The sequence below is a fragment of the Drosophila melanogaster genome, chromosome 2R, assembly GCF_000001215.4.
Source record: "Drosophila melanogaster chromosome 2R".
Taxonomy (NCBI): domain Eukaryota; kingdom Metazoa; phylum Arthropoda; class Insecta; order Diptera; family Drosophilidae; genus Drosophila; species Drosophila melanogaster.
The window spans coordinates 8,421,033-8,444,379 of NT_033778.4; the positions used below are offsets into that span (position 1 = coordinate 8,421,033).

The following is a 23,347-nucleotide window of genomic DNA, read 5'->3' on the forward strand; positions in this document are numbered from 1 at the left end:
TCACACTGGCACTGTGCTTGCAAAAATCAAAACAATCCCAAAATTTAAAAACAAATTATCCAACTTGAAGTTATCAAAATGACGCAGGACATGCTGCTGGGCAACGAGGAGCCGAGCAAGAGCAAGGAGACGTTCCTGGAGAAGTTCTGTGTCCTGGCCAAGTCATCCACCGGCGCCGCTTTGCTGGATGTGATTCGCCAGGCCCTGGAAGCCCCGAATGTCTTTGTTTTTGGCGAATTACTGGCGGAGCCATCCGTTTTGCAGGTGCGTCCATCAATGAAACACATTCTGGCAGTAACTTACCAACCACAAAACCACACATAGCTTAAAGACGGTCCGGACTCCAAGCACTTCGAGACCCTGAACCTATTCGCATACGGCACATACAAGGAATACCGTGCACAGCCGGAAAAGTTCATCGAGCTGACTCCTGCCATGCAGAAGAAGCTGCAGCACCTGACTATCGTCTCGCTGGCCATTAAAGCAAAGAGCATTCCCTATGCCCTGCTGCTCAGCGAACTGGAGATCGACAACGTCCGCCACTTGGAGGATATCATCATAGAGGCCATCTACGCGGGTGAGTTCGCCTAGGTGGATAGATTCAACTAGGTTTCAACTTTACAGCCCCGATGTAGTCTATACAATGTTGCATTACTTTTATTTGCGCAAAACTCATATAAAACAGTTGTTTCCACCTCTCAAAAGTCAAAAAAAAAAGTCCCTTTTCGCATGAAATCGATTTCACGGTTACTAGGGCATTCAACAAAAAAAGCTTTCCTCCTTTTCCTTTTGGGTTAAAAACGTATTCATTTTTCAGCTGAAAGTCCAGCCAATTCAGTGCCAAGCTGACAAATCTCGACCCTGCCTCGCTCCTCAGCTTGCATTATTAAATCAAATGCTAATTTTTGACTACTTCTCACCATGGAAAGGGCGCCTCCTCGTTCAATTAGCATTTTTCAGCAGCTGTACACCTGCGCCGGCGGCCCAGCAGCTGTGAAAGCAGTAGATTCATAAAGTTGTGCTGCCGTCTAGCGCCTCCCATTCCAGACCACCACACCCCGGCCACCGCCTTTGGGCAGTGCACTTGATTAGCCGGGACAGCTGGCGCATCCTGGCAAACGAAAACAATTGGGCGAAGAAACGAGGATTATGCTCGGCAAGATTCATTAAGCCACTCGTTATGGCGCCCCACCAGTTGATTCTGCCCAACTCATCCCCGCGGGGAAACAGTTTTTACTGTTGCCGACGTCGTCAGCTGGATGAACACTTTTGCCTCGATGATTTCCTTTTTGAGCTCACGCCTCAGTGGTGGCCGCCTACAATCAAACTTCGCTACGTAATTGCCACATAAAAAGTTTGCTCCAAGCGTAAGGTGAGGAATCACAAATCGTAAATATTTCCAACTGTGGGAAAATCTTTTGTCAAGATGCTGACCATTAGTAGTTTTGTATGTACCTAAATAGGAGTAATTTGATACGATTACAATCAGTGCATACAATTCTTAGAATCCTAATAGAGACTTGTAGCCTAAATTGTGCATTTGAAACTAACAGGCAATTAGCTGTTGCTATGACTCGCATATAGGAGACGATTGTTGGTAGATGATGTGCATAATTTGCCCACTGTTGCATAGAAACTTGAAATCCATCACTGTGCGCCGGCACAGCTGCATATTTACACAATTTGCACTTGTAGTTCCGGACCGAGGACCCAGTCTGCATTGTATGTCTGCTGAAAGCCTTAAATCAAACGCAACACCCAGAAGCCGGGGCCCAAATATCGCACTCGGAAACATCGTCCGTGTAAGCATACTTAGGGCCCTCGAATGTGGTGCTAAACTTGTTGGTGCTGTTGATTTTTGAGCTTTGGCCTGTGATCTATGGACCGGAATGAAAACAAACAGAGGCTGTGCTATATGGGGCTGGAAAACGAGCCTTTCAGGCGGATTTTTGGTTAGTCCTGTTCGGTTTTCAGCGGCTCCCGACAAGTGCCCACTCGACGTATGAAACAATCTAAACATACGTACCAGAACATTAGCGCTGGATAAGCAAATAGCGTGCAGAAGTTTTTAATGGACTCTTGGACGTCCATTATGTAAGCAAATAAAGTGACAACTCAACGCCATCTGCTCCTCGCAACATCGTCTCACCTGCCCTTCCTAATTGCTTTCCAAATCCAGGCAATGAACAGACAAATAAATTCCCCCGCCCCAGCGAAGATTTATGTTATGATAGCCATCATTAGAGCATCATTGCGGGTGGCAGGAGGCCAAGTGCCAGATGTCTGGCGGAATGCGAAATCATTGCGTTCTATTAGGCGCCGTAATCTGACATCGCAATTTAATGTAGTTGGCAACGGAGCGGGGCCTCCATTAGCCGGCGGGCAGGTTGAGTGGTTCTCTCGTCGCGATTCCAGGTCATCCCATTAGAGCATCATTTGTCTACCAGGACGCTGGGTTGGGGATATGGTAATTAAATGCCTTCTAGAATTCAAATTCGCCAGAAATTCATTTCGGCTCGTTCCATTAGTGGGACAGCTCTTGATTGTTTCGGCTTTGCTCAGTGTTTGGTTTACATTAATAGTACCTAAATTTATTTCAGATATAATAATAATAAGTAATAATAATAAGTATTCCCTCAAGTTAAGTTTTGTTACCTCTGAGGATATTTAGACAACATCATGTGCTTTAACTTGTATTTTAGTTCTTTGCTCTTTCTTTCATAGCAGTTCTACGAATGTTAATTAAGTTGTAAAAATAAGAGTAAGAGTGCGGATAACCGCCCTCAAAAATGTATTGTAAGCGAGAGTCTTTGGCATCTGCTCCTAAAATCGATAAGTCGAGCATTCCCCACCAGAACAGCCTCTGTGGTTTTCAATCTCCCAGGCATTTTCAAATATTTTCCCAACTGCTTCGAACTACTTTTTATGCAATAACATCCCGGCACCAGTAGCTGTATGCTGGGAATCGCACGAATATAAGCAAAACAGTTTGTGCACTCATGTCGAGGCGAGAGTGGTGGTTCGGAATGCCACCGAGTTCACCGAGGATTGCACCCTCGCTGTTGCCGTGTCGAGTTGCTGGGATTTACAGAATGTGTCGCAGAATGCGCCTTCTTGATTTTAGTTTTTTGGTGCACTTCTTTAATTTCTTTTGTGTGTCAAAGAAAAGTTTCGCATAATTCAGGGTGCTTAAGAGCGGCTTTTGAAGTAGCTTTCCACCGGGCCGGGGGATTTGCAATTCTGAGAGAAGTGGGATGAATTTGTTTGGGGGATGCACGGCGAAGTACCAAAGCGCTGGCCACTTGTGCATAACATTTTCTGAGTAGGCCGCAAAAAGTGTAAGCCCCTTTCGCAATCGGTTAATTAACAGTGTTCCAATGACGGGAACACTGCATGGAAAGCGGCTTTTATCCTCTGAAAAGCTGTTACATCAAAGGCCAGTTTACCTTAATGAACAAGCCGCGACCTTGCCGCAGAGCCGAGTACCCAAAAGAGACGCAGTTCGGACATAATTTGCTGCCCCCGCTCTAAATCCGGACGTATCCGTCTCCTCGGGACCCGCCGATTTTGCAGCTGCTTCTGATTGCATAGATTTCGGCGCCGGGAGCCCATTGCAGTGGGTTGCCCGGAAAACTTTGAGAAGGGCGAGTGTCTGTGGGTGGCTGCGCTGAGCACTTTGTCAGTTTTAGGTGAAAACTTTGCAGCAGCTTTATATTGATGGCACAAGTTTCCAGTCCGCTAGCTTGCGGTTGCAGCCCCGGGGTTCCCAAAAGAGCTGCTGCACTATATCAGTGAGTAAGGAGCTTAAACAACTATTTATTCCTAATTTTATTTGTATTGCGTACGGCAGTTTCCTTAACAATTAAAAAAAAAAAAAACAGAATCTAAATGCGTTCTTGCACGTTTCACTGTTTTGCGAACAGTGTCCATTTTAGGGGCTTATAGTGTCTGAAACAAAGAAAGTCCTGTTTTAATGAGAAGGATTTAATAATTAAGCAATTATAACTGCTGGAAGGCAGACAGCGTAGAAACAAACCCTTTTTCTGGAAACGCCTTTAACAAATTTTATCTTGTGCCGTTTGTCCTCGCCTGCTGCTGTCGTTCGGGTTTGCTCCGAATTTCAATTAATAAATTCTATTTCTCTGGGGCAGGTGGGGAACTGTTTGAAGAGTTGCCTAAGCTGTCAGCGACAGGTCCCCAGAACTCGGGGTCCTAATGGATCCTTTTACTTTTTAATGCGTAAATGGTATGAATACAGGTCCTATAACTTAAAAGTCTGTATGTGAGCCTATATGTCTGCTTCTTTGAGAGTCTTCTTTAAGGTGTATTTAGAACTAACTAATCTAACTTAGGACAGCCGGTTATAGCCTAATCGATGAAGAATTTGGATTTATTTTAGAATTGGATCTGTCTCCTTTACGTGGCGAAGGAAGCGTATAAAAACGGAGTAAATTGTCTTTTCAAACTGCGAATCCTAGAAATGTAACATTCTTTTCATGGCAACTTCAAATTCAAACGCTTTTTTCCCGAGTCACCAAAAGAGCACTCGCCGTGGTGGTCAAATTCCTGAAGGTTTTGTACCACGGACTGCGTTTTTTTAACGTTTCCATTCATTTCCAGATAGCCATAGCCACAGCCACAGCCATTGGATTTTCATCAGCATTTGCCATAGAACCACAGCCGTCGGCGGTTTGACATCATCGCCTTCTGCCGCTTCGAAGATTCATTCTGCTGTCCCTCAACGGCTTTTTCCGCAATTTGCGGGCGGAGCAGTAAGCATGATTGATTGCCCTGGCGTTGAATTTTCCGCACGCGACAGCAGGCGCCCACAGTTTTCACATGGCTGAAAATACAAGACACATGTCAGCGCCGGAAAACCACAGGCAGTTTACAGCACTTGTGGCCAAGGCGTCGCGCAACAGCGGAATCTGAAATTCCCCCATGTTTTCCAATTATTCGAGGCGCACTCGACGGCATCAAATCAATAAGCATTTTTGCGCCAACTCTCCAGCTAATTAGAAAAGTGTCTGACAAATTGTCAACCCAAATCGCAGGGCGTCTGAGCGAGTGGATGCGAGAAATTGAATCTTCGGGCGAATTCCCTGCATATTTGAGTGAATATTTATGACGCGAAGTCGGTGCCATAAACACAGAAACTTGGTCCGCAGACTTCGTCCCCAGTCCGAGTCCGACTTTCCGCCGACTCGCAGACTCAAGGACACAAGTGGTCGTAAAGTCAAAGGCAAAGAGCGCTCAAGGACTTAACTAGGGCTTAGCCATGGCCAAAACCGGCGAACGGAGAGGCGGCTGTCACTTAGCCACTTCCTCGGCCGAGCAAGTTAGTGCCTCGGGCCATAGTTCGGATCGGGGTAGAGGTAGTGGCAGAGGCAGAGGGGTTCAGTATTCGGGACTTTGGAACTGGGACTCAGACTCATGTCGGCACGGATGAAAACGATTCCAAATCCGCTTGCTGTAAATTGTAATCCCGCAGAGCAGCTACGAGCTAAACGACGAACGACGATTTCAAATTAATTACCCAAACTACTCCTGATGTCGGCCATCGCAGCAGAGTGCATTTTCCGCTTACGCCCGCTGGGCGGTGTATTTATTTGCCAATTGAGTCAGAAACAAAGCTAATCGCCCCAAAGCCACTTTCATTTGGCTTAAAGAGATCGCCCCAAAGTATTGAAAACAAAAGTTAATACGCTGCTATTTGATTACCCATTGTGTGTGACTGGGTCACCACAGTATTTGGCCAACACTTGGGAATCTGCTGTGTGGATTTTCGAATTTATGGAACCCGGCTTCCATTTCCTTGATTGTAGCCAGCTTCGTTCTGTTGTATTTGCGCTCATCTAACTATTTTCTAATCAGTTTAATTGATTGAGAGTTTGCTGTGTGGGATAAAGGTGGCGTGATTGATTGCGCATCCGTGCTTATTGCTGGATTGGGAATTATCATTAATTTCGGAATTGTAAATAATCCATGCGAATTGTCGGTCTATGGTTTTTGTACTTATAAGCTGAATGAATAATCAAATGAATTGGCAAAGTATTGAAATTCTATTTTGCTCGCCAGCTGCGTCCGTATTATACAGAATTACCCACTCCGTAGGTGTGCCCCTCGTTCTTGTTAAGAACGGATTCTTGTTATTCCAGAGCTACCGTGCCCTACCCAACTTTTTGACCAACTTGTTTTATTGCTTTAGCCCATTCAATGCAGATTTGATTTAAGGATACTTTGTGTATTTCCATTTTTCTGCAAGACCATTTTCTAGAAACTTAAGCCACTGCTGTTTTCGTTTACCTAGGAAGGGGCTGCCCTTAAGAAAACTGCACCACTCCATAGGAGTGGTCCATAGGCATCACAACAAACTTGTTGCAATGGCATTCAGTGCACTCAGAAGCTGGCACTTGAGGCGAGAGTTTGGCCAACTTCAAAAACTGCTCGTTCTGGGCAATTAGTCAAGAAAAAGTTGACAACAAGCTTTACAGGCAACGCTAACAGGGAGAAACTCTCTAATTTTCCTTTTAATCCTCCACGCAGACATCATCCACGGAAAGCTGTTCCAGAACACACGAATTTTGGAAGTGGACTACGCCCAGGGCCGCGACATTCCGCCCGGATACACTGGCCAGATCGTGGAAACCCTTCAGGCGTGGGTCAACTCCTGCGACAGCGTTTCCAATTGCATCGAAATGCAGATTAAGTACGCGAATGCCGAGAAATCTAAAAGGCTGATTAACAAAGAGCGCGTGGAACAAGATGTGAGTACCAAAGAAAGGATATACTTTATTTTCCCCGTCTTCAAATCGTATTAGATTTATTGGCACTACGAATTTTTGTTGGATTTAAATCTACATTACTTTAGAATACACATTTATTTACACATTTCCACTTACAAAAGAAGTATCAGATTTCGGATTGTGTAATTTTATTTGTCCGCTCTAATCCCCCCAGCTCATCAATCTTAAGAAGGTTTTAAAGAGCCAGACCTCGGATAGCGATGAGAGCATGCAAATCGACACCCACGGACCGGGAACCAGTGGCGGACTGGGTCAATCGGAGCTAAGGAAGAAGCCCTCCAAGCTGAGGAATCCACGCAGCGCGGCAGGTGAGTAACGCAGCTGAAAAGGAGGAGAAATCACTTTGGAGAACTTTCCCCGCTTCATTACAAAGCCATTAGTTAGAAACATTCTCATTAATTGTCTTTCCTCTCTCGCTGGGTGCGCTTTCCTTATCCTTTTGCAGTGGGCCTCAAGTTTAGCAAGTGAGATGAGGACGGTCGAGCGGACGAGGAGTCCGAAGCTGGTTCCAACGGAGCCAGCCGACGCCCAAGGTCGCAGGCAACTCCACGCGGCACCTGAGGGGCGGAAACCGCTCGGCTTTCGGAGAAACTCGCCTCCCAGCTAATCCCATCAAAACTCAGTTCGATTCACCAGATAAAGGCTGTCCTCGTGAAGGATTCCATAATTAGCATCAAATTGATCGCCAATAAATAACAAATACAAAACCTGTAATAATAGAAACCATACGTCAAAATTCACATTAATTAGACTATTTATTTATCCACATCTGCGTGATTGGCTCCTTTAAATGGGATGCCATTGTGATTTGCGGGCAGCCTATAATGGGCGTTTAATTAATGTCAAAATAATTCGGGCTTAGACAAATGTTTACTCGACACATACGTTTAAACACAAACATTGCGTGCTGTGGTCTCTTAGTAGCGCATGTGTACAATTGTTCATTTGGTTGTTATATGTATGTAGTTGTGGCTAATTACGTGCAGCAAATTAAATCTATCCGTAGCTCCTTTGATGGGAATTCTAATTTGCACTTGGACTGGTGATCATTTCTGGATTGTTTTCGTTAAATTATGACTGCACATGGTGAATTCGCACGCTTTTGATAAATTATCGAATGATTAGCCGGCCCATGAAAATACGCACCCTGCCGTGATTAACAAAGTGCACTAAGCTAATTGCAGTAATTACGAAAATGCGAATGAGTATTTTCGCGAAAATCGACGATTCCTGCTGCCTGGACAAAGCCTGGCTCATTCGAATCCTGCAATGGAGTCACAGCGTGCACAAATATTGAAGGCAGTCTGTTATTTGATATCCCCACATCCACATCCCCATCATCAGAGCAAAGAGAAGAGATAGTGGGAACAATAAAGCATTCTGTCAGATGTGCAAAGTAGTTCCCCCATTAGCAGGGATGTCTGTCTGCTGGCAATTACTTAATTACATTTCATGCTTTTGTTTCTGCGGAAAGCAACTGAAGCCACAGAGCGTTTTTTAAACGAACGAACGAAACGCTCTGGTGGGGAAAACTTGCGAGCTGTTAGTTTACATGTTTGCACTCAATATGGAAATTTGTCGCACGTTTATCAGATTGCTGCCTTTGCTGAAGGAGCACCACATAGCGGAGTGGTCGGAACTCATTAATGGTGCAAAGTGTCGTTTTTGAATAGTACTTTTAAATCATAAACGAAAGTACTTCGCGTGTTTCAATTTAATGAGGGGCATTTGGCTTACATTTTCGTATTTGCTTTTATTTATATGTATCGTTATTTTAAGTTAGGCTGCCTAGTTATAGAATATATTCCCTATAAATCCTAAAAGAACTCGAACCAAAGTAAGTCGACTTAACTAATCGCTAAGCAAAGTACATATATCGACACCTTTGCTTATCGAGCCCACAGTCATGCCCCTTCATTTGGGATTCACTCCAGATGTTTTCAGTTTGGGGTTTTAATAAGAATCGCCTACCGGATCTCAACTGGTTATGTTACTCAGAACATTGTTATTGAAAATAAGAACAGTACAAATTATCATTTTAACAGCTTGGTGACAAATTCTGGCTTTATGCCTTTTCCGATTTTTAAATTCACGCTTTTTGCCAATCAGTTTCAAAGCTAATTCTCTTTAAACCAGAATTGGCAATCGGGTTTGTGGCCGTGATAATTATTCGAAATGTTAAAGTTGCCTTTTCGACAGGCTCTATTAAAATCTAGGGCAGATTTAAGTTATTCAAAATATTGTCAGCAAGCAAATTAAAACGAATCAGCTGTTTTACCGATACGAATTAAGGCCAAAAACGTTTATTGACAGTAATTTCTGATGGAATCTGGAGACGGTTTCAAAAAGGCTTAAAGACAATTCCCACTGAGGAGTGAACACCGCTTAATTCTGATGTTGTATGTGACAGCCAAATCACAAATCTATTCCATTTCCATTGAAAATATACGATATATGATAAATAACCTGCTCAAGTTCCTTGAGAGAATAAATGTGTTACATATTACCGACTAATTTGATATCAGCTGCATTCCTAAGTGTAAATGGATAAAACTCTAGATAATGAAGATACATGTACTCTAATAAGTACAAAGTGTGCACATTATATACTTGAGCATATTTTGTTTTTGGTGTACCTTTGTTGTGAATTCGGTTTACGGTCCAGGTAGAGACCACATTACCATATTGTACTGAACGTGCTAAACAACTAAGTAAATCGAAGGTGGTAAACGGGTAGGACGGGTTCGAAACCGTTACAGTTGTTTGCCAAATTCAAAGTCAAGGTTGCAAACTGGTTTCTGCCGTTAACAATTGCGTGTATTTTACAAACAGTACGATTACTTAAGCTAATAGTTCGAAAGGTCTTCGGGGAACAGTCCGTAGTGCGATCCGCTTTCATAGAGGTTCTAGTGATGACGGGGGTGCTCGGGTGCTGGTGGGTGGGACTCCAGCCAGGCGACGGCGCGGGCGATGGCCTCTGGGATTGGAGGAGGAGTGGGGATCCAGGCTCCCGAGGGCTGGTATCCGTTCTCATTGGCGACGTACTTAACCTCGACGTGCTCGCCCTCGGGTGAGATCCAGCCGAAGTTGCCGTGGATGTTGCCATGGGCATCACCGCTGGCGGCCTGCTCGATTCCGTTGGAGGTGTGCAGGCTGGAATCGAATCCATCGGCACGAACATCATCGGATTGGGAAAGGACATCGGCGTGGACATCCTCCGAACGGCCTAGGGAATGGGGCACCGGGGGGTTGGCCACCGCCAGGCCCAAAACTGCGCAGATCATGACCTGAAGGAGAAATAGGCATTCGTTAGGGATCGAGTATGTTGGTTCGTATCCTGCGGACACTTACAAACTTGAACATATTGGCTGACTTCTGTCTGGTCGAGAACGAACGTTGACTGATAACTGATTGTGGTCGGGCAGAGCCTTTTTATATGATTGCCACCCAAAGTGAACCCATATCAAAACGCTACATCTTGCATTCAATTGGTTCGCTGAGTTATGGGTTGACTTCGCGGATGCGCCCACACCCATTAAAAAGCATCGTCACATGCGACAGCTTAGCAAATGCCAAACAACGGGATAAGTACTATATATAATCGCTTAATAGATGCTAAAATGAAACAATCGCATCAATAAGGGGCAAACGGGTCGGGTGGCATCCCGAAATCGAAACGAGTTTGACCCGCCCCTTCATTAAATCCCCTCCTTTGAGCTTGACTTGGCATTGCCAGGCCGTGAACCACTTTTGTAGTCCCATCAAGACTCCATGGACTACAAAGCATCGCCGACTTCTTAGACTCGATGTTTTGTAATATATAAACGTGTGTCTCTACCTTGGCACCATTTCTTCTTTTTTTTATCAATTCCTCTCGACGAACAGGTTGCAGTTTGCTTTTAAACAAATTCAAGTGTGTTTTACATTATATTTCATATGCATAGCGCCTTATATTATTTTTTTATATTTCGTAAAATTAAATAAGATAATAAGACCTGTTCCATATAGGAGGCTACCGAAATACATAGTTTTTTAGTGACAATTAAAATTGTTAAGAAAACCTAATGTTAACCTAAAGAGGATATTTACTTGTCTGTATAGGCATATAAACTAAAAGTTTACTTAAAATTTATAATTCCTATAGATACATTTCATGGTATTTAAATGTGCAAGCCGAACATCTAATATAAGAGCTTGAATAGTTTGTTTTTCAGATCAGTTAGACCGCACAGTATCCTCACAAATTTGGTTTGAAAGTTAAGATTAATTTGTAATCAAACAGAATAGCCTCTTCTGAGATTTATGCTAGTGACTATCGCACCTTTAACAATCCAAGCTTCTAATATTAACTGTTGTGACGAAAATAGAGTTTTTATTCAACTAAGACAATACAATATCTAAAAGTTACTCGTTCGGGACGCTTTATGACATTATTTATTTGAGGTGCATTTGCAGACAGACAAACAACCAAACAAATTCCCAGTCTTATTTTAAAAAGAGAGAATGCTATACTCAGCTGGAAGTGTGACCGATATATTTCAATACTTTTTTGAATATCGGTAAAAATTTGGAAACAAATAATAATATGAAAAAAATTATTGAATTGTTCAAAACGTGTGGGCGTGGCAGTTTTAGGCCGTTTGTGGGCCTCTGGAATCTTCATATCTAATCTTAACTCTCTAGTTTTTGAAGTCGAGGCGTTCATACGGACATACTCTGCTATTGATCGCTTTTAAAAATATATATACTTTATATGGTGTGAAACGCCTCCTTCTACCTGTTACATAATTTTCCTAGTATTCCATTTTACTTTCGAGTAACGGGTATTATCATTTCAGTTTATCTTCGTATGTTTTTATCTCATTATCTTCTTAGATTATTTTACGGTTCAATCTCTTTACTTTTTATGCTGCCTTTCTATTGGTTATCACACAATATAATAAGACAACTACAGCAGATAGAAGTTGTCTTTGTACTCTCTGGTGCGCTTCGTCACTACGTGGAATGCCGTTCATGGTGATTCTTCTCTCTTTTTGAAACCATTTACTTATGTCGGGTAAAAAACTTTATTGAATAATATATAACATGTCGATGGAAAGTCGGTGGATGGGTCTGAGATCGGGGTGAAGAGTCTTGGTGATGGTGCGGATGCTCGGGTACCGGTCAGTGGAACGCCTTCGGGATTGGTGCAGGAGTCGGAATCAAGGCTGATCGAAGCCTGGTATCCGTTCTCACCAGCGTCGTACGTGACCTCGACGTGATCGCCCTCGGGGGTGATCCATTTTATAGTGCCCTGAAAAATACCATCGATATCTGCTTTGGCGGCCCGCTCGATTCCGTTGAATATGTGCAGACTGCTGGAATCGAATCCATCGGTATAAACATCGTATGATTGGTAGTGGACATCGGCGTTGTCACTTTCGAAACGTCCTACGGATGGGGGATGGGGGATGAGCCACTCAATCCAAAAACTGCACAGATCACCACGTGAACGAGAGCATAGACATTGAATACGTTCGTATCCTGCCGTTACTCACGAGCATGAACATTTTAGATTCCAATTTCTGTTTGCTCGAGAACGAACGTTGACTGATAACCACCAAAACTGAACCCAAGTCAATACGCTACATCTTTCATACGATTGGTGCTCTGAAATCTGGGTTGACTATGAAGATACCCCACACCCATTAAAAAGCATCGCATGGCAATCCACGGGATTAGTACTACGAGTATATACTAGGGTAATCGGCTCGTGTGGCATTGACCATTGCTTTTCTATTTCAATAAGTTTGTCCATTGGTATTGGCTTCTCTAATTGGCTTTTAAATACTACTTAAAATAAAAAAAAAATGCATTGAGACTTTTAGTGAGAATAAAATTGTATGCAAACATTTGCTTTTTTGTTTTTCAGATCTTTTAGACTGCCCAGATCCTTCTCAAATTTTAAAAGACAAAATTAATTTTTAATTCAGCACATCTTTTCTTTATGGACACATATACTCATTTTTGATAAATGGATTTAGTGAATCGAATATAAAAGGTAGAAGGAAGCATTCCCAGCGAAGGTAGAGGTATAAAAGCTCGTATTATTACAGGAACTACCTAAAAAGTGCAATGAAGAACACACACATTTTTACTGCTATAAGCAAGTGCATGTATTTTTTTGAAAGTCAAGAAGTACAGCTAAACAACTTGGGCGATTTGTTTCGGGAGAACAGTCCGTGGAGTGGTCCGGGATCCGGGTGACGAGTCCTAGTGATGACGGGGGTGCTCGGGTGCTGGGGGGTGAGACTCCAGCCAGGCAACGGCGCGGGCGATGGCCTCTGGGATTGGAGGAGGAGTGGGGATCCAGGCTCCCGAGGGCTGGTATCCGTTTTCATTCGCGACGTACTTTACCTCAACGTGCTCGCCCTCGGGTGAGATCCAGCCGAAGTTGCCGTGGATGTTGCCATGGGCATCACCGCTGGCGGCCTGCTCGATTCCGTTTGAGGTGTGCAGGCTGGAGTCGAATCCGTCGGCACGAACGTCGTCCGATCGGGAAAGGACATCAGCGTGTACATCATCGGAGCGGGAAACTGGGGCTAGGGCGGTAGCCACTCCCACAACGGCGAGAATCATCACCTGGATAGAGGAAATGATACCAATTAGATGGCGAGTTCATAAATGTCCTGTGAGCCACTCACAAACTTGAACATGTTGGCTGATTTCTGTCTGGTCGAGAACGAACGTTGACTGATAACTGACTTTGGTCGACAGAGTCTTTTTATATGATTCCCAATTTGGTTGCTTTCCAAACGAATTGCTTATTACTTTTTGGGCCAAATCTAAGTTATCACGAAACGCCCATGATGCCAACAAAAGGCAGGGCCCATAAATTCTCCACTTGACTCTGCGATACAAATGTCAAAAAACAAGTCTTGCGCTGCTGAACAGATTCCGAAATGAAACATGCTTCGGTAGAAATTTTGTAGGGGCGATGGAGTACGGTTTTCGGATTCTGTGCTCATCGATGACGTTTCGAGTTGACCAAGTCTTTATCAATCATGCCTGTACAAAATCAAAAAACCCAATACACTTCACTTGATAGCAGTCCCATCTATTTTAAAAGGTTCCGAAGTGGTAATAAACAATATACCGGAATAAACGATTTCGCAAGTGATACTGCATATTAACGTGCTAGTTGCCTATGACATTTTGTTGTATCTCAATATTTTGGATGTCACTGTTTAATTTAAAAAAACCCGCAAAGCTTTTGGCCAGAGTTGTCAACGTGCCACACACCAAATGAAACACCGAAAACTATGCTATGCTTAAGTTTAGTTCATATTGAAGTTGAATTTTAGAAAATTAAATATTGTACTGCTTAATAATTATTCTGGTTTCTGGTCCGGTTTGCTTTGCATTTCGGTTAGACTAGGGCGAATATTTCAGTTGAATAAATAACTAAGAATGCTCATCTCCTAATGAAAGTGGTTAAGCCATCTCAAGTCGACTAATTTGCATCCCAGACGGTTTTTATTATATGCATCACATTGACTTAATTATAATACGCACATTGCATCAGCTTTTGATGATATATAAACACCGATTTGAGCATAGATTGTCATCAGTCTTAGAAGATTTCTAGTCCGACAATCCACCCAAATCAAAATGTTCAAGATCGTAAGTATGCCTTGAGGAGCATAGTGACTTCGCAGTCTAATCCTGGATTATCCTAGCTGCTTGTCTGTTCTCTCGCCGCCCTGGTGGCCGCCAACGCTAATGTGGAGGTCAAGGAGCTGGTCAACGATGTCCAGCCCGATGGCTTTGTCAGCAAGTTGGTCCTCGACGACGGATCTGCCTCCTCCGCCACCGGAGACATCCACGGCAACATCGACGGAGTCTTCGAGTGGATCTCCCCCGAGGGTGTCCATGTGCGAGTGAGCTACAAGGCTGACGAGAACGGATACCAGCCCCAGAGTGACCTGCTGCCCACTCCTCCTCCGATCCCAGCTGCCATCCTGAAGGCTATCGCCTACATCGAGGCTAACCCCAGCAAGAACTAAGTGAACCCGCCGACTAGGAACATGAAAGATTGGAGACAGCTAGGTTGAGTTTGGATAATTTCTTACCAGTTGTTTTAAATTTAAGGAAAATGTTATCGAATTCGAAAATAAATTAAACCTTGCAATATAAACCAAGTGCATGTTTTACAAATCTGACAGTTCGATTTAAGAGAAGGCTCCCGGTATTATATGGTATAAGAAGGTACAATTAGAAGATTAAAAGTAATCAAAGACACTTTGGCCTTCATTAAATTACAATTGTGTTGTTATAGTATAGTACGAAATTAATTTAAATACAAAAATCTTTAAAGCATCTAAAATAAATGTAAACATTACAAAAATCTTACCTGGACAAGCCGATATCTCCTTGCATTAATTTCATATTTCCGAAAACTGGGTTATAACTAGTTATTATTTTAAGTTAAGTTCATAGGCAGCCACAAGTAATTAAATGTTGCCAACCTGATGCATCCCAGATAAGATCGCAGTATGATGAAAACGACGAGGAACTTTTTTATATCTATTATTTGTAGAGGATAAGGGTACACTTGAATTGTTAGAACGCATGTCGGTATTATGGGTATTAAGGGTATTATGAAGCGTTTTCGAACCTAAAAAGTATGTATATTCATCATCATTATCACTAGCCGAGTCGAATTTTTGTTTTTATATTGGTCTTTTTATGAATATAACTGAAATTGGCATTATAAGCCTAGATGTAAAAATCAAATTCTTCATCTTTTTTTTAACCTTTTTTAAATAGTCATACACGTAACAAAAAATAACACAGACTTCCCTGAGGTTACACGGTTATAAGATCTTGTAGTGATTTTTGGAGAAATATCAATCAAATTGCTGTGCTTTCGGATTTTTGATTATATTATGATATTGTAACTTAAGTGTTTAATAGTGATTGTATAAGTAAGAATCGTATACATTGTATATGTCAAACTCCACGGGAATGTTCATATTGACTTAACGGAAACTAGAGATAAAATATACACACAATGTTTTTTTTTATTAAACGAAATTATTTACAATAATTTAATTGACTAGCAATAGTACGCTCTTCTTAGGCAACCCAATCTTATCGGTATCAATTTAAACTATTCTTAATATCTATGTTATTTACAAAGGTTATATGAGTAAGAGTTTTTGAGGAATAGAATGTTTATGCAGATTTTAATTTAGTAGGATTTATGTCAAGTCCCGGTCAGTCAAGTCTTGAGGGTGGTGAACACAGAATGTTAGATTCCATAAACCCGTTCCCAGTCATTTCGCAGATAGAAACCAAATGATGCTCCGAAAGGTATGCTGGATCTACAAGCGGTTCGCAAAAAAGTTTTGTTTTCTAGTTATTTTTCACCTCCTAATAATTAAACTTCTACTATCAGCAGCTTAGACATTATTCAATCAAGTTATTTTTATATGATTTGTCTGGAGTAATTCAAAGTTATCTGACTAAATATTCCGGAAGATGTTAAATTATTTCAATGAGAAGGTGGACTTACCCTTTTCCGAGTAACCCGATTCTTTTTAGAATAATTACGGTAGCGATTTGCATAGACAATAGAAATCAAAAAGAGTGCAGCAGACGATTTTTATCGCCACCAAGCATGTCACTTGAACCAGTCCGTAAAACCAAACGAGACCTATGCTGGCCGAAATGTTAATTAAAAACGGGTTGCATCAGCTTTTGATCAGCTTTAAGATTTCGTGGGGAGTGCGTATAAGCGTATAAAAGCCGACGAGTGATCCCGAATTGGCATCAGTCTCACGAGTTCTTTAGTCTGACAATCTAACCAAGTCAAAATGTTCAAGATCGTAAGTATCTGAAGTTTAAAGCCGGACAGTTCAATGAGTAATCCCGGAATATCCTAGCTGCTTGTCTGCGCCCTTGTCGCCCTGGTGGCCGCCAACGAGAATCCCGAGGTCAAGGAGCTGGTCAACGATGTCCAAGCCGATGGCTTCGTAAGCAAGTTGGTCCTGGACAACGGTTCCGCTGCTTCTGCTACCGGAGATGTCCACGGAAACATCGACGGAGTTTTCGAGTGGGTCTCCCCCGAGGGCGAACACGTCCGTGTGAGCTACAAGGCCGACGAGAACGGATACCAGCCCCAGAGCGACCTCCTGCCCACTCCTCCTCCAATCCCAGAGGCCATCCTGAAGGCCATCGCCTACATCCAGGCCCATCCCAGCAAGGAATAAGCAATCGACACGACCAGGACCCACATTCGAATCGGAGGTGCAACTCCAAAGACCTTGCCCTCTAACCCTTAGAATTTAAACAGCATGCAGACATTATAAATGATTATCGAGTTAGGAAATAAATTCGATACTCTTTGGCAACAAATCTATTTAGATATGGTCTTAATTTCCCTGACGGCAGCAGGAGTTACCTTGTTTATGGCTGATTTATTTTGGCCGAGGGAACAAACGCTGCTTCAGATTATCACGAACTGTCTGGATGTTACGTGATTGATCTTAGCCAATAGTAACCTGTTTAATTAGCGATACATAAAGTGAAGACCATCAAACCAGATTTAGGTATAAATTCGGTCTGTTTATTACAGTTTTAAATGCAATAAAATATTTCATTAAACAAAAGTCATGGCTGAGCAAAATATAACCGGATTGGAATTGCTTGCGTTTACTCTTCATCTTCATATTGTTAAAAGAACAGTAAAGAACGGTATAGTGAAATTTTCGAATACTTATTATTATTATTACTCGGTTTAAATGTTGGTGGTACACCGATAGAAATTTGTAAGAAAAAAGTTAAAATAACCATTTTTTTGAAAGAATTTCGGTGCCAAAATGAGACGGTTTGAGAGCGTTACACTGGAAAAAAAACCCTGATGCAAACATGGCTTTAACGATCGACTACCTGTTATACAATACCCTTCACATTGTCAATCATCTAGTATAAACTTCAAATCTAGGAGTAGAGAGTTGGCAAAAACATCCTTGAAGATGTTAATGGACTAGCTGTTATCATGATTATATCGGGTATTCAATAGTCGAGACTTTATAGCTCTCTCTTGTTTAATTTTTTTATAATTTTTTCTCATGTAAAAGTTGTTAGGCCACGCTTTTACAGCGTTATTAATAAAACAATTTTGAATGACACTTTCTATTTCATCCATGGTTTTCAGACACTTGATGATTAGTTAACTAATCCAGTGGTCTATTTTGGCAAACATTTTTTTATAAACATGGAACATAATAGATTGGACAAATCGAACAGGTGTTTCTGTGCGCCTAAGATCTGCACATCCCATTTTTATGAGTAGTGCGAACTCAATTCCGTTTGGCAATAAAATAAAAGTCAAGCTGGTGCTCGAAATGAATATTAATTAATATTAATAAGCAAATGCTTGCAAATTAACTTGAAATGTTTGCAAAGTCAACTTTGATAATTAGCAAGGAAATAATGATGACAACTGTTTGAAACGGGTTATAATGGTCACAGAAATGCGAATCGTGTAGAATATAAAATAGTTTTGAAGTTCATAAAAAAAGAGTAAAAGTACAATTTTATTTTATATCGTGGCTAGTAAATGAAGTATAATACAATCAAGTAAAAGGGTCCTTTAATGTTAATTCATCGCTTTCTAAGCCTAATCTGGATACCATTTTCCGATTTAAGCGTGACACGAATATTCAACACAGGATCGTACTCGCTCTGTGGGACACAATCCTCGCGGGAATGGTCGTTAATTCCCGGAGGAAGTCCATCCACGGCAGGCAGAATTTCAAAGCGGCGCAGCAATTGGGACAGCAAAGCCTTCATCTGGTACATGGCGAACTTCTCGGCTGCAACAATAATATAAATTAGTAAAATAAACTATCTGACACAATTAACACTAACCAATGCAGCGCCTTGGACCTGCACTAAATGGAACGCTCTTGAAAGCCTCGATGCCCACGTTTCCAGTTGGGTTCTCGAATCTCTCTGGCCGGAATGTGCATGGATCGTCGAAGTACTTTTCGTTGTAGCCCATGGCAATGAGGCACATGATCACCGTGGTGCACTTGGCCACCTTGGTGCCATCTAAGGAAATCGGATATTATATTATGGGAAGCCCACATTTCGGTCATTACATACTGATATCGATGGGATTGCGGTTTGTTCGAGCAATCAGTGGGACAGAAGGGTACAAGCGCAGGGTCTCCCTAATAATCAACTCTAGATAATGCATCTGATCCAGCCGAGCCAAGTCCGCTTCCCCCGCGAAGTTCTCGCCAAAGATGCGTCGCTGTTCCTCGGCAGCTTTTTGCTGAATCTCCGAGTGACGGGAAAGGGTGTACAGCGTGAAAGATATGGCGGCGGCAATGGGATCGTGACCCTATATAAAAATTTTGATTTATAGTATTTGTCATATGCAACAAGTAATAACTCATTTAGAAATGTTTTTTACATACTTACTGATGAGCTAAGGTTAATAAATTTAAGTGCTACGTACTGTAAATATAAATGTGGACACTTCCTCGATAATCTCGCGCTCCTTGAGGACTTTCCCATCGAGCTTGGCGGTCAGCAGGACGTCCAGGAAGGGTTTGTTGATTGGCTGGCCCTGCTGGCACGTGTTTTCCGCAGCCAACTGGTGTCGCCGTTGCGAGATAATCTGCGAGGTAATCAGCTTTGGAGTTTTATTAATTCTCGCCCTATATTGGCTGAATTTACCCGATTCAGTTCGCTGCGCAGGAGCGACAGAGCGCGGCGCTGCTTCATGTAGTAGGAGGTGAGGCGGAAGAGGGCGTCGAAACGCTTCACGATGCTGAAGGTGCGCTCCTGGACCACATCGCATAAGCTGAGAAAGGGAGGGGGAATTAAGAGCTTAGTCCCGGGACTCCTCAGATGAACTTACTCCTTGATGGCTCCATGCAAATCCGAAGTCTCTCCATTCAGTGAGCTGCTGTCCTGCCCAGTGGCGTTTTCTGTCGGAAAAAAATTAAGTGAGAGTGAAGAGTTGCAGATCCGAGCTTACTAAATGAACCTGAACGAATCCCGAAAAATCTCAATAAATTACCAAAGGCTAACTGAAAAATCCCTCAAATCCTTTGCCCCACAAGATGCAGCAGAGTGTGTATCAATGAGCGCGAGTGCCTCGACCGCGAAACTTTTCTGCCGGCACAATCTGCGGCACTTGTACCCATTTCCTATGCAATAAATCTTTTTTTATAAAACGTTCATAATAAATTACAAAAAATAAACGGCCGAAAAAACGACTTGACAAATGTGTAAAGTTTGGCAATCGTACACATAGAGCAAATTTATAAGTCTACTCTGTCTGGCCAAAAAAGTGCCTAGAATTTGAAGAAAATAGAATAATTACTATTTTAGAACTTCAAAGTTTAAGGTATTAGTCATAATATAATGGTATTGATTTGCGTGAAATGATATTAAATATGTAACATCGTTTTTTGCTGTGCACGTAAAATTGTTCTGCAAAATTGCGATGCCAGGTTCAATAAACAAGTGCACCACCACTCACCACACACAATATCCAGGGTACACTTAGCCACCAGCTCCTGGGCATCGAAGACTTCCTGTGTATCCGACAGTACGTCGAGTTTCTGGACGAACTGTCCGCCCGTCCGGTGGACCACTCGCAGGTAACCCTCGATGGCCGAGCGCTCGAAGGCAGGGGCGTAGAGCTTCTGGTGCTTTAGCCAGCGGGCACCGGAACTGGTGAGGAGGCCATCGCCCAGCCAGGGCCTCAGAAAGGAGTACAAGTGCTCCTTGTACAGCAGCGATGAGCTCGACAGGATGTTCTGCAGGCCAAACGCAATGAGCTGGTGGATGATGGGCGCGGTGGGGGACTCACCTGAATTTCAGCCGGATCACTCAGCATCATGTGGTACTGCAGGAAGACCAGGGAGCGGAATCCCTGGAAGTCATATTTCCGACAATATTGCAGGACCTTTTTGGGGTATTCTGTGGGAGACAGATAGAGTTGATGAGCCCTCAACACTTTAGCTACCAGCCCCTACGGCCTCGTTTGCGGAGCATTACAGCTGCAGTTGGACCGAATATTCCGCAAATTAGGCTTCAAGTTAATTTTGGTAGTTGCAATCAATTTTCTTGCACTTTTGCCTCGGTATATTTGGCCTAAGGAAATCATATTACTAATTGTAGCTTTGGTCAGTAAACAACAATCTCTGCATCCGAGTAATTTTACATTTTTTCGAACGTCTTCTTGAAGCCATGACAGAGCAATCTAAGCTGGCATAAAAATAACAAATAATAACAATTCCATAACAATGTGCAGCTCTTGCCAATCCATATTGAAATGGAACCCCAGCCGGGCAGGGAGCAGAATTATATCATCGAAAGTATAGTGCACCATCGCTTTTCCCCTGGGCATTGTGCATTTGAAATGATTACTTTAGGCACGAGCAGGGAAGGGCGGAAAACAGGACCGAATTTATTCAGCTGTGCAAGGAAAGGCACTCGGGAAATGTGCACGGCGCCTGATGATGAAAGCTGTAGCAAATATTACAATAAATAAGTCGAGGAAATCAGCACAATCCGAGATGAAATCCAAATGTGCAACTCGATACCACCGGAAAATGAACGCATTGAATCGCTGCAAAATTCCCAGGTGATTGCGGCGGGCTGATTCGGTCAGAGCCACGATTTTGGCATTAAACGTTGAAGAGTTCATAAATATAGGCAGGCTATTTGGTCAGTACTCACCGGCTGGCTTGAGACCGAACTGGAACAGATTACCCACGAAGGGGTATGGCGTGGGTCCTGGGATCATCTCCATGATGCCAGCCATGTGGTCTATGTAGTTGAATATCCTCACTCCCTTGAACACCAAAATGGTGGCCAAAATAATGGCAATGGCTATTAGAAACATGATGCCGCCCAACTGTTCTCGCTCGCAATGCCGCACAGACTGTGGTTTGCCGTAACATTCGCAGATTAGTCGGTGACCAATTTTCGCCCGATTATGCCTTCGATAGCTTATCTGAACTTTATGCATTTTATTTTTTGTTTGTTGCTTGCAATCGATGTACTATTAACATAGTACTTTATTGCCGTCGGTAATTGATAAATATAACTATTGTGGACTACCTAGTGGGAATTGACTCACTAAACTGATGACGTGTAGGTCTAAAGGCCTTTTGGTATCGCCAGAAGATTTGGGGCCAATAAACGATTGTTAGTCGCTTCGTGATAATGAATTAGGGCGGTAGCCATAATTTTTGACACGCAATAATTATTAATAGGGACACTTTTGATTGAGGGATTAACAACGGCACGATAAGCTGTTTGTTCAACATAGTAAACACAAAATAGATAACTTTTGGAAAAGCAATCAAATTGAAAAGGTGTGTGGTAAAAAGATTGATATTAACAACTAAATACATATAAATTTAAAAAAAAATTTGATTGGTGTTTATATTTATATTTATACTTACCAGACGATCATGACTTTTCAATTTATTAATGCATTTAAAAAAATTTTAATATTAATAAGGAATTTTAATAGCTACACAGCATTGAATTTTAAAACGAATAAGTTTAAATAGTTTTTTTTTTTCAAAATAGGACAAAAAATTAAGAATTACCATATACATAAGTATAAACATTTCTTAAGTTCGTACAACTACAGAACTTATCATTTAATTGTGTATATATATATGTACATATAGCAGTCGCATTCGCACACACTCCTAGTGCGATTAGTCACTAGGTGGAATGCCGTCCAAAGTAATTTATTTGCTTTAGCAAATATAAATATAACATATATATATATAATGTAATTATACATAACAGCGTTTTCTTGAAAAATATATAGCATTGTGCTGATAACGGAAGAACAACGAACAGAATAATGCCGCTTTTTAACATTTTCTTCTCTTCCACTAGATTTATCTTCAAAGCTATTCATTTTGATGTAAATTCACAAATTAACTCGTTTCCGAAAGCATATTTTTACGAAAGAATGCATTTCCCATATGCTTTTATAATGCTTTTATCATACTACAAGTCATGATGCAGAGACAATGTAAAAAATTGGATTTCTTTTAAAACGTTTTTCGTGTTTGGCTTAAGTTCGAATTTTGCAGCGAGAATATAAAGTATATATATTCTTGATCAGTATCATGTTTTATTGACTGATATTATATCGATATAGCCATGTGCGTCTCTCAGTTCTAAAACTATCTCTATAAAACTCTTCCAAAAAGATTGCTTCTATTTACATATGTAACTCAAAACGTGACGGAGCGGAACAGAATAATCGAAAAATAAACGCACACTGTGCTGATATCATTTCTTAAATGTAAATGTAAATTTAAATTTGCAGTGGATTTTACCTTACGTCTGTGATTTCTACCAAATTTAAGTCTTGCTGCTGATAAGCTAAGAAGAGCAAGCGACTTTCTCTCTCTTCTCTTCAATTTCTGTAAGAGTAATCTTAAAAACATTTTGCAAACATAATGTGTTCATCAATTCTCCCGATTTCTCTTTCTTGTTGT

At 41.9% G+C, this 23,347-nt stretch overlaps 6 protein-coding genes and 1 pseudogene across 11 annotated transcripts, besides 2 other annotated features; 3 read left to right on the forward strand and 4 right to left on the reverse strand.

Annotated features, from left to right (window-relative positions):
* On the forward strand, positions 1-7,545 carry CSN7 (COP9 signalosome subunit 7). Its single transcript, NM_136535.3, has 5 exons — positions 1-264; positions 325-577; positions 6,547-6,767; positions 6,961-7,114; positions 7,252-7,545. The coding sequence occupies exons 1-5, from the start codon at positions 79-81 to the stop codon at positions 7,272-7,274; spliced, it is 837 nt and encodes a 278-aa protein (NP_610379.2). The 5' UTR covers positions 1-78; the 3' UTR covers positions 7,275-7,545.
* Positions 7,546-9,082: 1,537 nt separating this feature from the next.
* Positions 9,083-10,211, reverse strand: Lcp1 (Larval cuticle protein 1). Of its 2 annotated transcripts, none has more exons than NM_001273872.2 (2): positions 10,158-10,211; positions 9,083-10,093 (listed from the first exon to the last, which is right to left on the reverse strand). In NM_001273872.2, the coding sequence occupies exons 1-2, from the start codon at positions 10,167-10,169 to the stop codon at positions 9,713-9,715; spliced, it is 393 nt and encodes a 130-aa protein (NP_001260801.1). In that variant the 5' UTR covers positions 10,170-10,211; the 3' UTR covers positions 9,083-9,712. The 2 variants fall into 2 exon arrangements, with proteins under 2 accessions (NP_001260801.1, NP_476619.1); NM_057271.4 differs by having other exon boundaries at positions 9,605-10,093.
* A 1,262-nt stretch (positions 10,212-11,473) lies between these two features.
* Positions 11,474-11,592: a mobile genetic element.
* A 261-nt stretch (positions 11,593-11,853) lies between these two features.
* Lcp1Psi (Larval cuticle protein 1 pseudogene) lies at positions 11,854-12,352 on the reverse strand (annotated as a pseudogene).
* A 412-nt stretch (positions 12,353-12,764) lies between these two features.
* Positions 12,765-13,753, reverse strand: Lcp2 (Larval cuticle protein 2). Of its 2 annotated transcripts, none has more exons than NM_001273873.2 (2): positions 13,490-13,753; positions 12,765-13,427 (listed from the first exon to the last, which is right to left on the reverse strand). In NM_001273873.2, the coding sequence occupies exons 1-2, from the start codon at positions 13,499-13,501 to the stop codon at positions 13,059-13,061; spliced, it is 381 nt and encodes a 126-aa protein (NP_001260802.1). In that variant the 5' UTR covers positions 13,502-13,753; the 3' UTR covers positions 12,765-13,058. The 2 variants fall into 2 exon arrangements, with proteins under 2 accessions (NP_001260802.1, NP_476620.1); NM_057272.4 differs by having other exon boundaries at positions 12,942-13,427; positions 13,490-13,543.
* Positions 13,754-14,277: 524 nt separating this feature from the next.
* Positions 14,278-15,063, forward strand: Lcp3 (Larval cuticle protein 3). 2 transcript variants are annotated; one of them, NM_001273874.1, is made up of 2 exons: positions 14,278-14,468; positions 14,525-15,063. In NM_001273874.1, the coding sequence occupies exons 1-2, from the start codon at positions 14,457-14,459 to the stop codon at positions 14,849-14,851; spliced, it is 339 nt and encodes a 112-aa protein (NP_001260803.1). In that variant the 5' UTR covers positions 14,278-14,456; the 3' UTR covers positions 14,852-15,063. The 2 variants fall into 2 exon arrangements, with proteins under 2 accessions (NP_001260803.1, NP_476621.1); NM_057273.4 differs by having other exon boundaries at positions 14,411-14,468; positions 14,525-14,979.
* An 804-nt stretch (positions 15,064-15,867) lies between these two features.
* Positions 15,868-16,087: a mobile genetic element.
* Positions 16,088-16,614: 527 nt separating this feature from the next.
* Lcp4 (Larval cuticle protein 4) lies at positions 16,615-17,463 on the forward strand. Of its 2 annotated transcripts, none has more exons than NM_057274.4 (2): positions 16,615-16,675; positions 16,733-17,463. In NM_057274.4, the coding sequence occupies exons 1-2, from the start codon at positions 16,664-16,666 to the stop codon at positions 17,057-17,059; spliced, it is 339 nt and encodes a 112-aa protein (NP_476622.1). In that variant the 5' UTR covers positions 16,615-16,663; the 3' UTR covers positions 17,060-17,463. The 2 variants fall into 2 exon arrangements, with proteins under 2 accessions (NP_476622.1, NP_001260804.1); NM_001273875.1 differs by having other exon boundaries at positions 16,733-17,198.
* An 899-nt stretch (positions 17,464-18,362) lies between these two features.
* On the reverse strand, positions 18,363-21,774 carry Cyp4ad1 (Cytochrome P450 4ad1). Of its 2 annotated transcripts, NM_136536.3 has the most exons (9): positions 21,555-21,774; positions 20,683-20,792; positions 20,350-20,629; positions 19,723-19,792; positions 19,539-19,665; positions 19,318-19,479; positions 18,960-19,200; positions 18,723-18,905; positions 18,363-18,667 (listed from the first exon to the last, which is right to left on the reverse strand). In NM_136536.3, the coding sequence occupies exons 1-9, from the start codon at positions 21,718-21,720 to the stop codon at positions 18,456-18,458; spliced, it is 1,551 nt and encodes a 516-aa protein (NP_610380.1). In that variant the 5' UTR covers positions 21,721-21,774; the 3' UTR covers positions 18,363-18,455. The 2 variants fall into 2 exon arrangements, with proteins under 2 accessions (NP_610380.1, NP_001260805.1); NM_001273876.1 differs by lacking the exons at positions 20,350-20,629; positions 20,683-20,792; positions 21,555-21,774 and adding an exon at positions 19,885-20,089 and having other exon boundaries at positions 18,429-18,667.
* Between the last annotated feature and the right edge of the window lie 1,573 nt (positions 21,775-23,347).

Excerpts from the sequence above, each read along its gene's own strand:
- CSN7 (NM_136535.3), top strand. The coding sequence starts at position 79 with ATGACGCAGGACATGCTGCTGGGCAACGAGGAGCCGAGCAAGAGCAAG. Across the intron at positions 578-6,546 it reads CATAGAGGCCATCTACGCGG|ACATCATCCACGGAAAGCTG; the intron begins GTGAGTTCGCCT and ends TCCTCCACGCAG. Across the intron at positions 6,768-6,960 it reads AAGAGCGCGTGGAACAAGAT|CTCATCAATCTTAAGAAGGT; the intron begins GTGAGTACCAAA and ends TAATCCCCCCAG.
- Cyp4ad1 (NM_136536.3), bottom strand. The coding sequence starts at position 21,720 with ATGTTTCTAATAGCCATTGCCATTATTTTGGCCACCATTTTGGTGTTC. Across the intron at positions 19,666-19,722 it reads TTGCATGGAGCCATCAAGGA|CTTATGCGATGTGGTCCAGG; the intron begins GTAAGTTCATCT and ends TCCCTTTCTCAG. Across the intron at positions 19,201-19,317 it reads TGTCCACATTTATATTTACA|GGTCACGATCCCATTGCCGC; the intron begins GTACGTAGCACT and ends ATTTTTATATAG.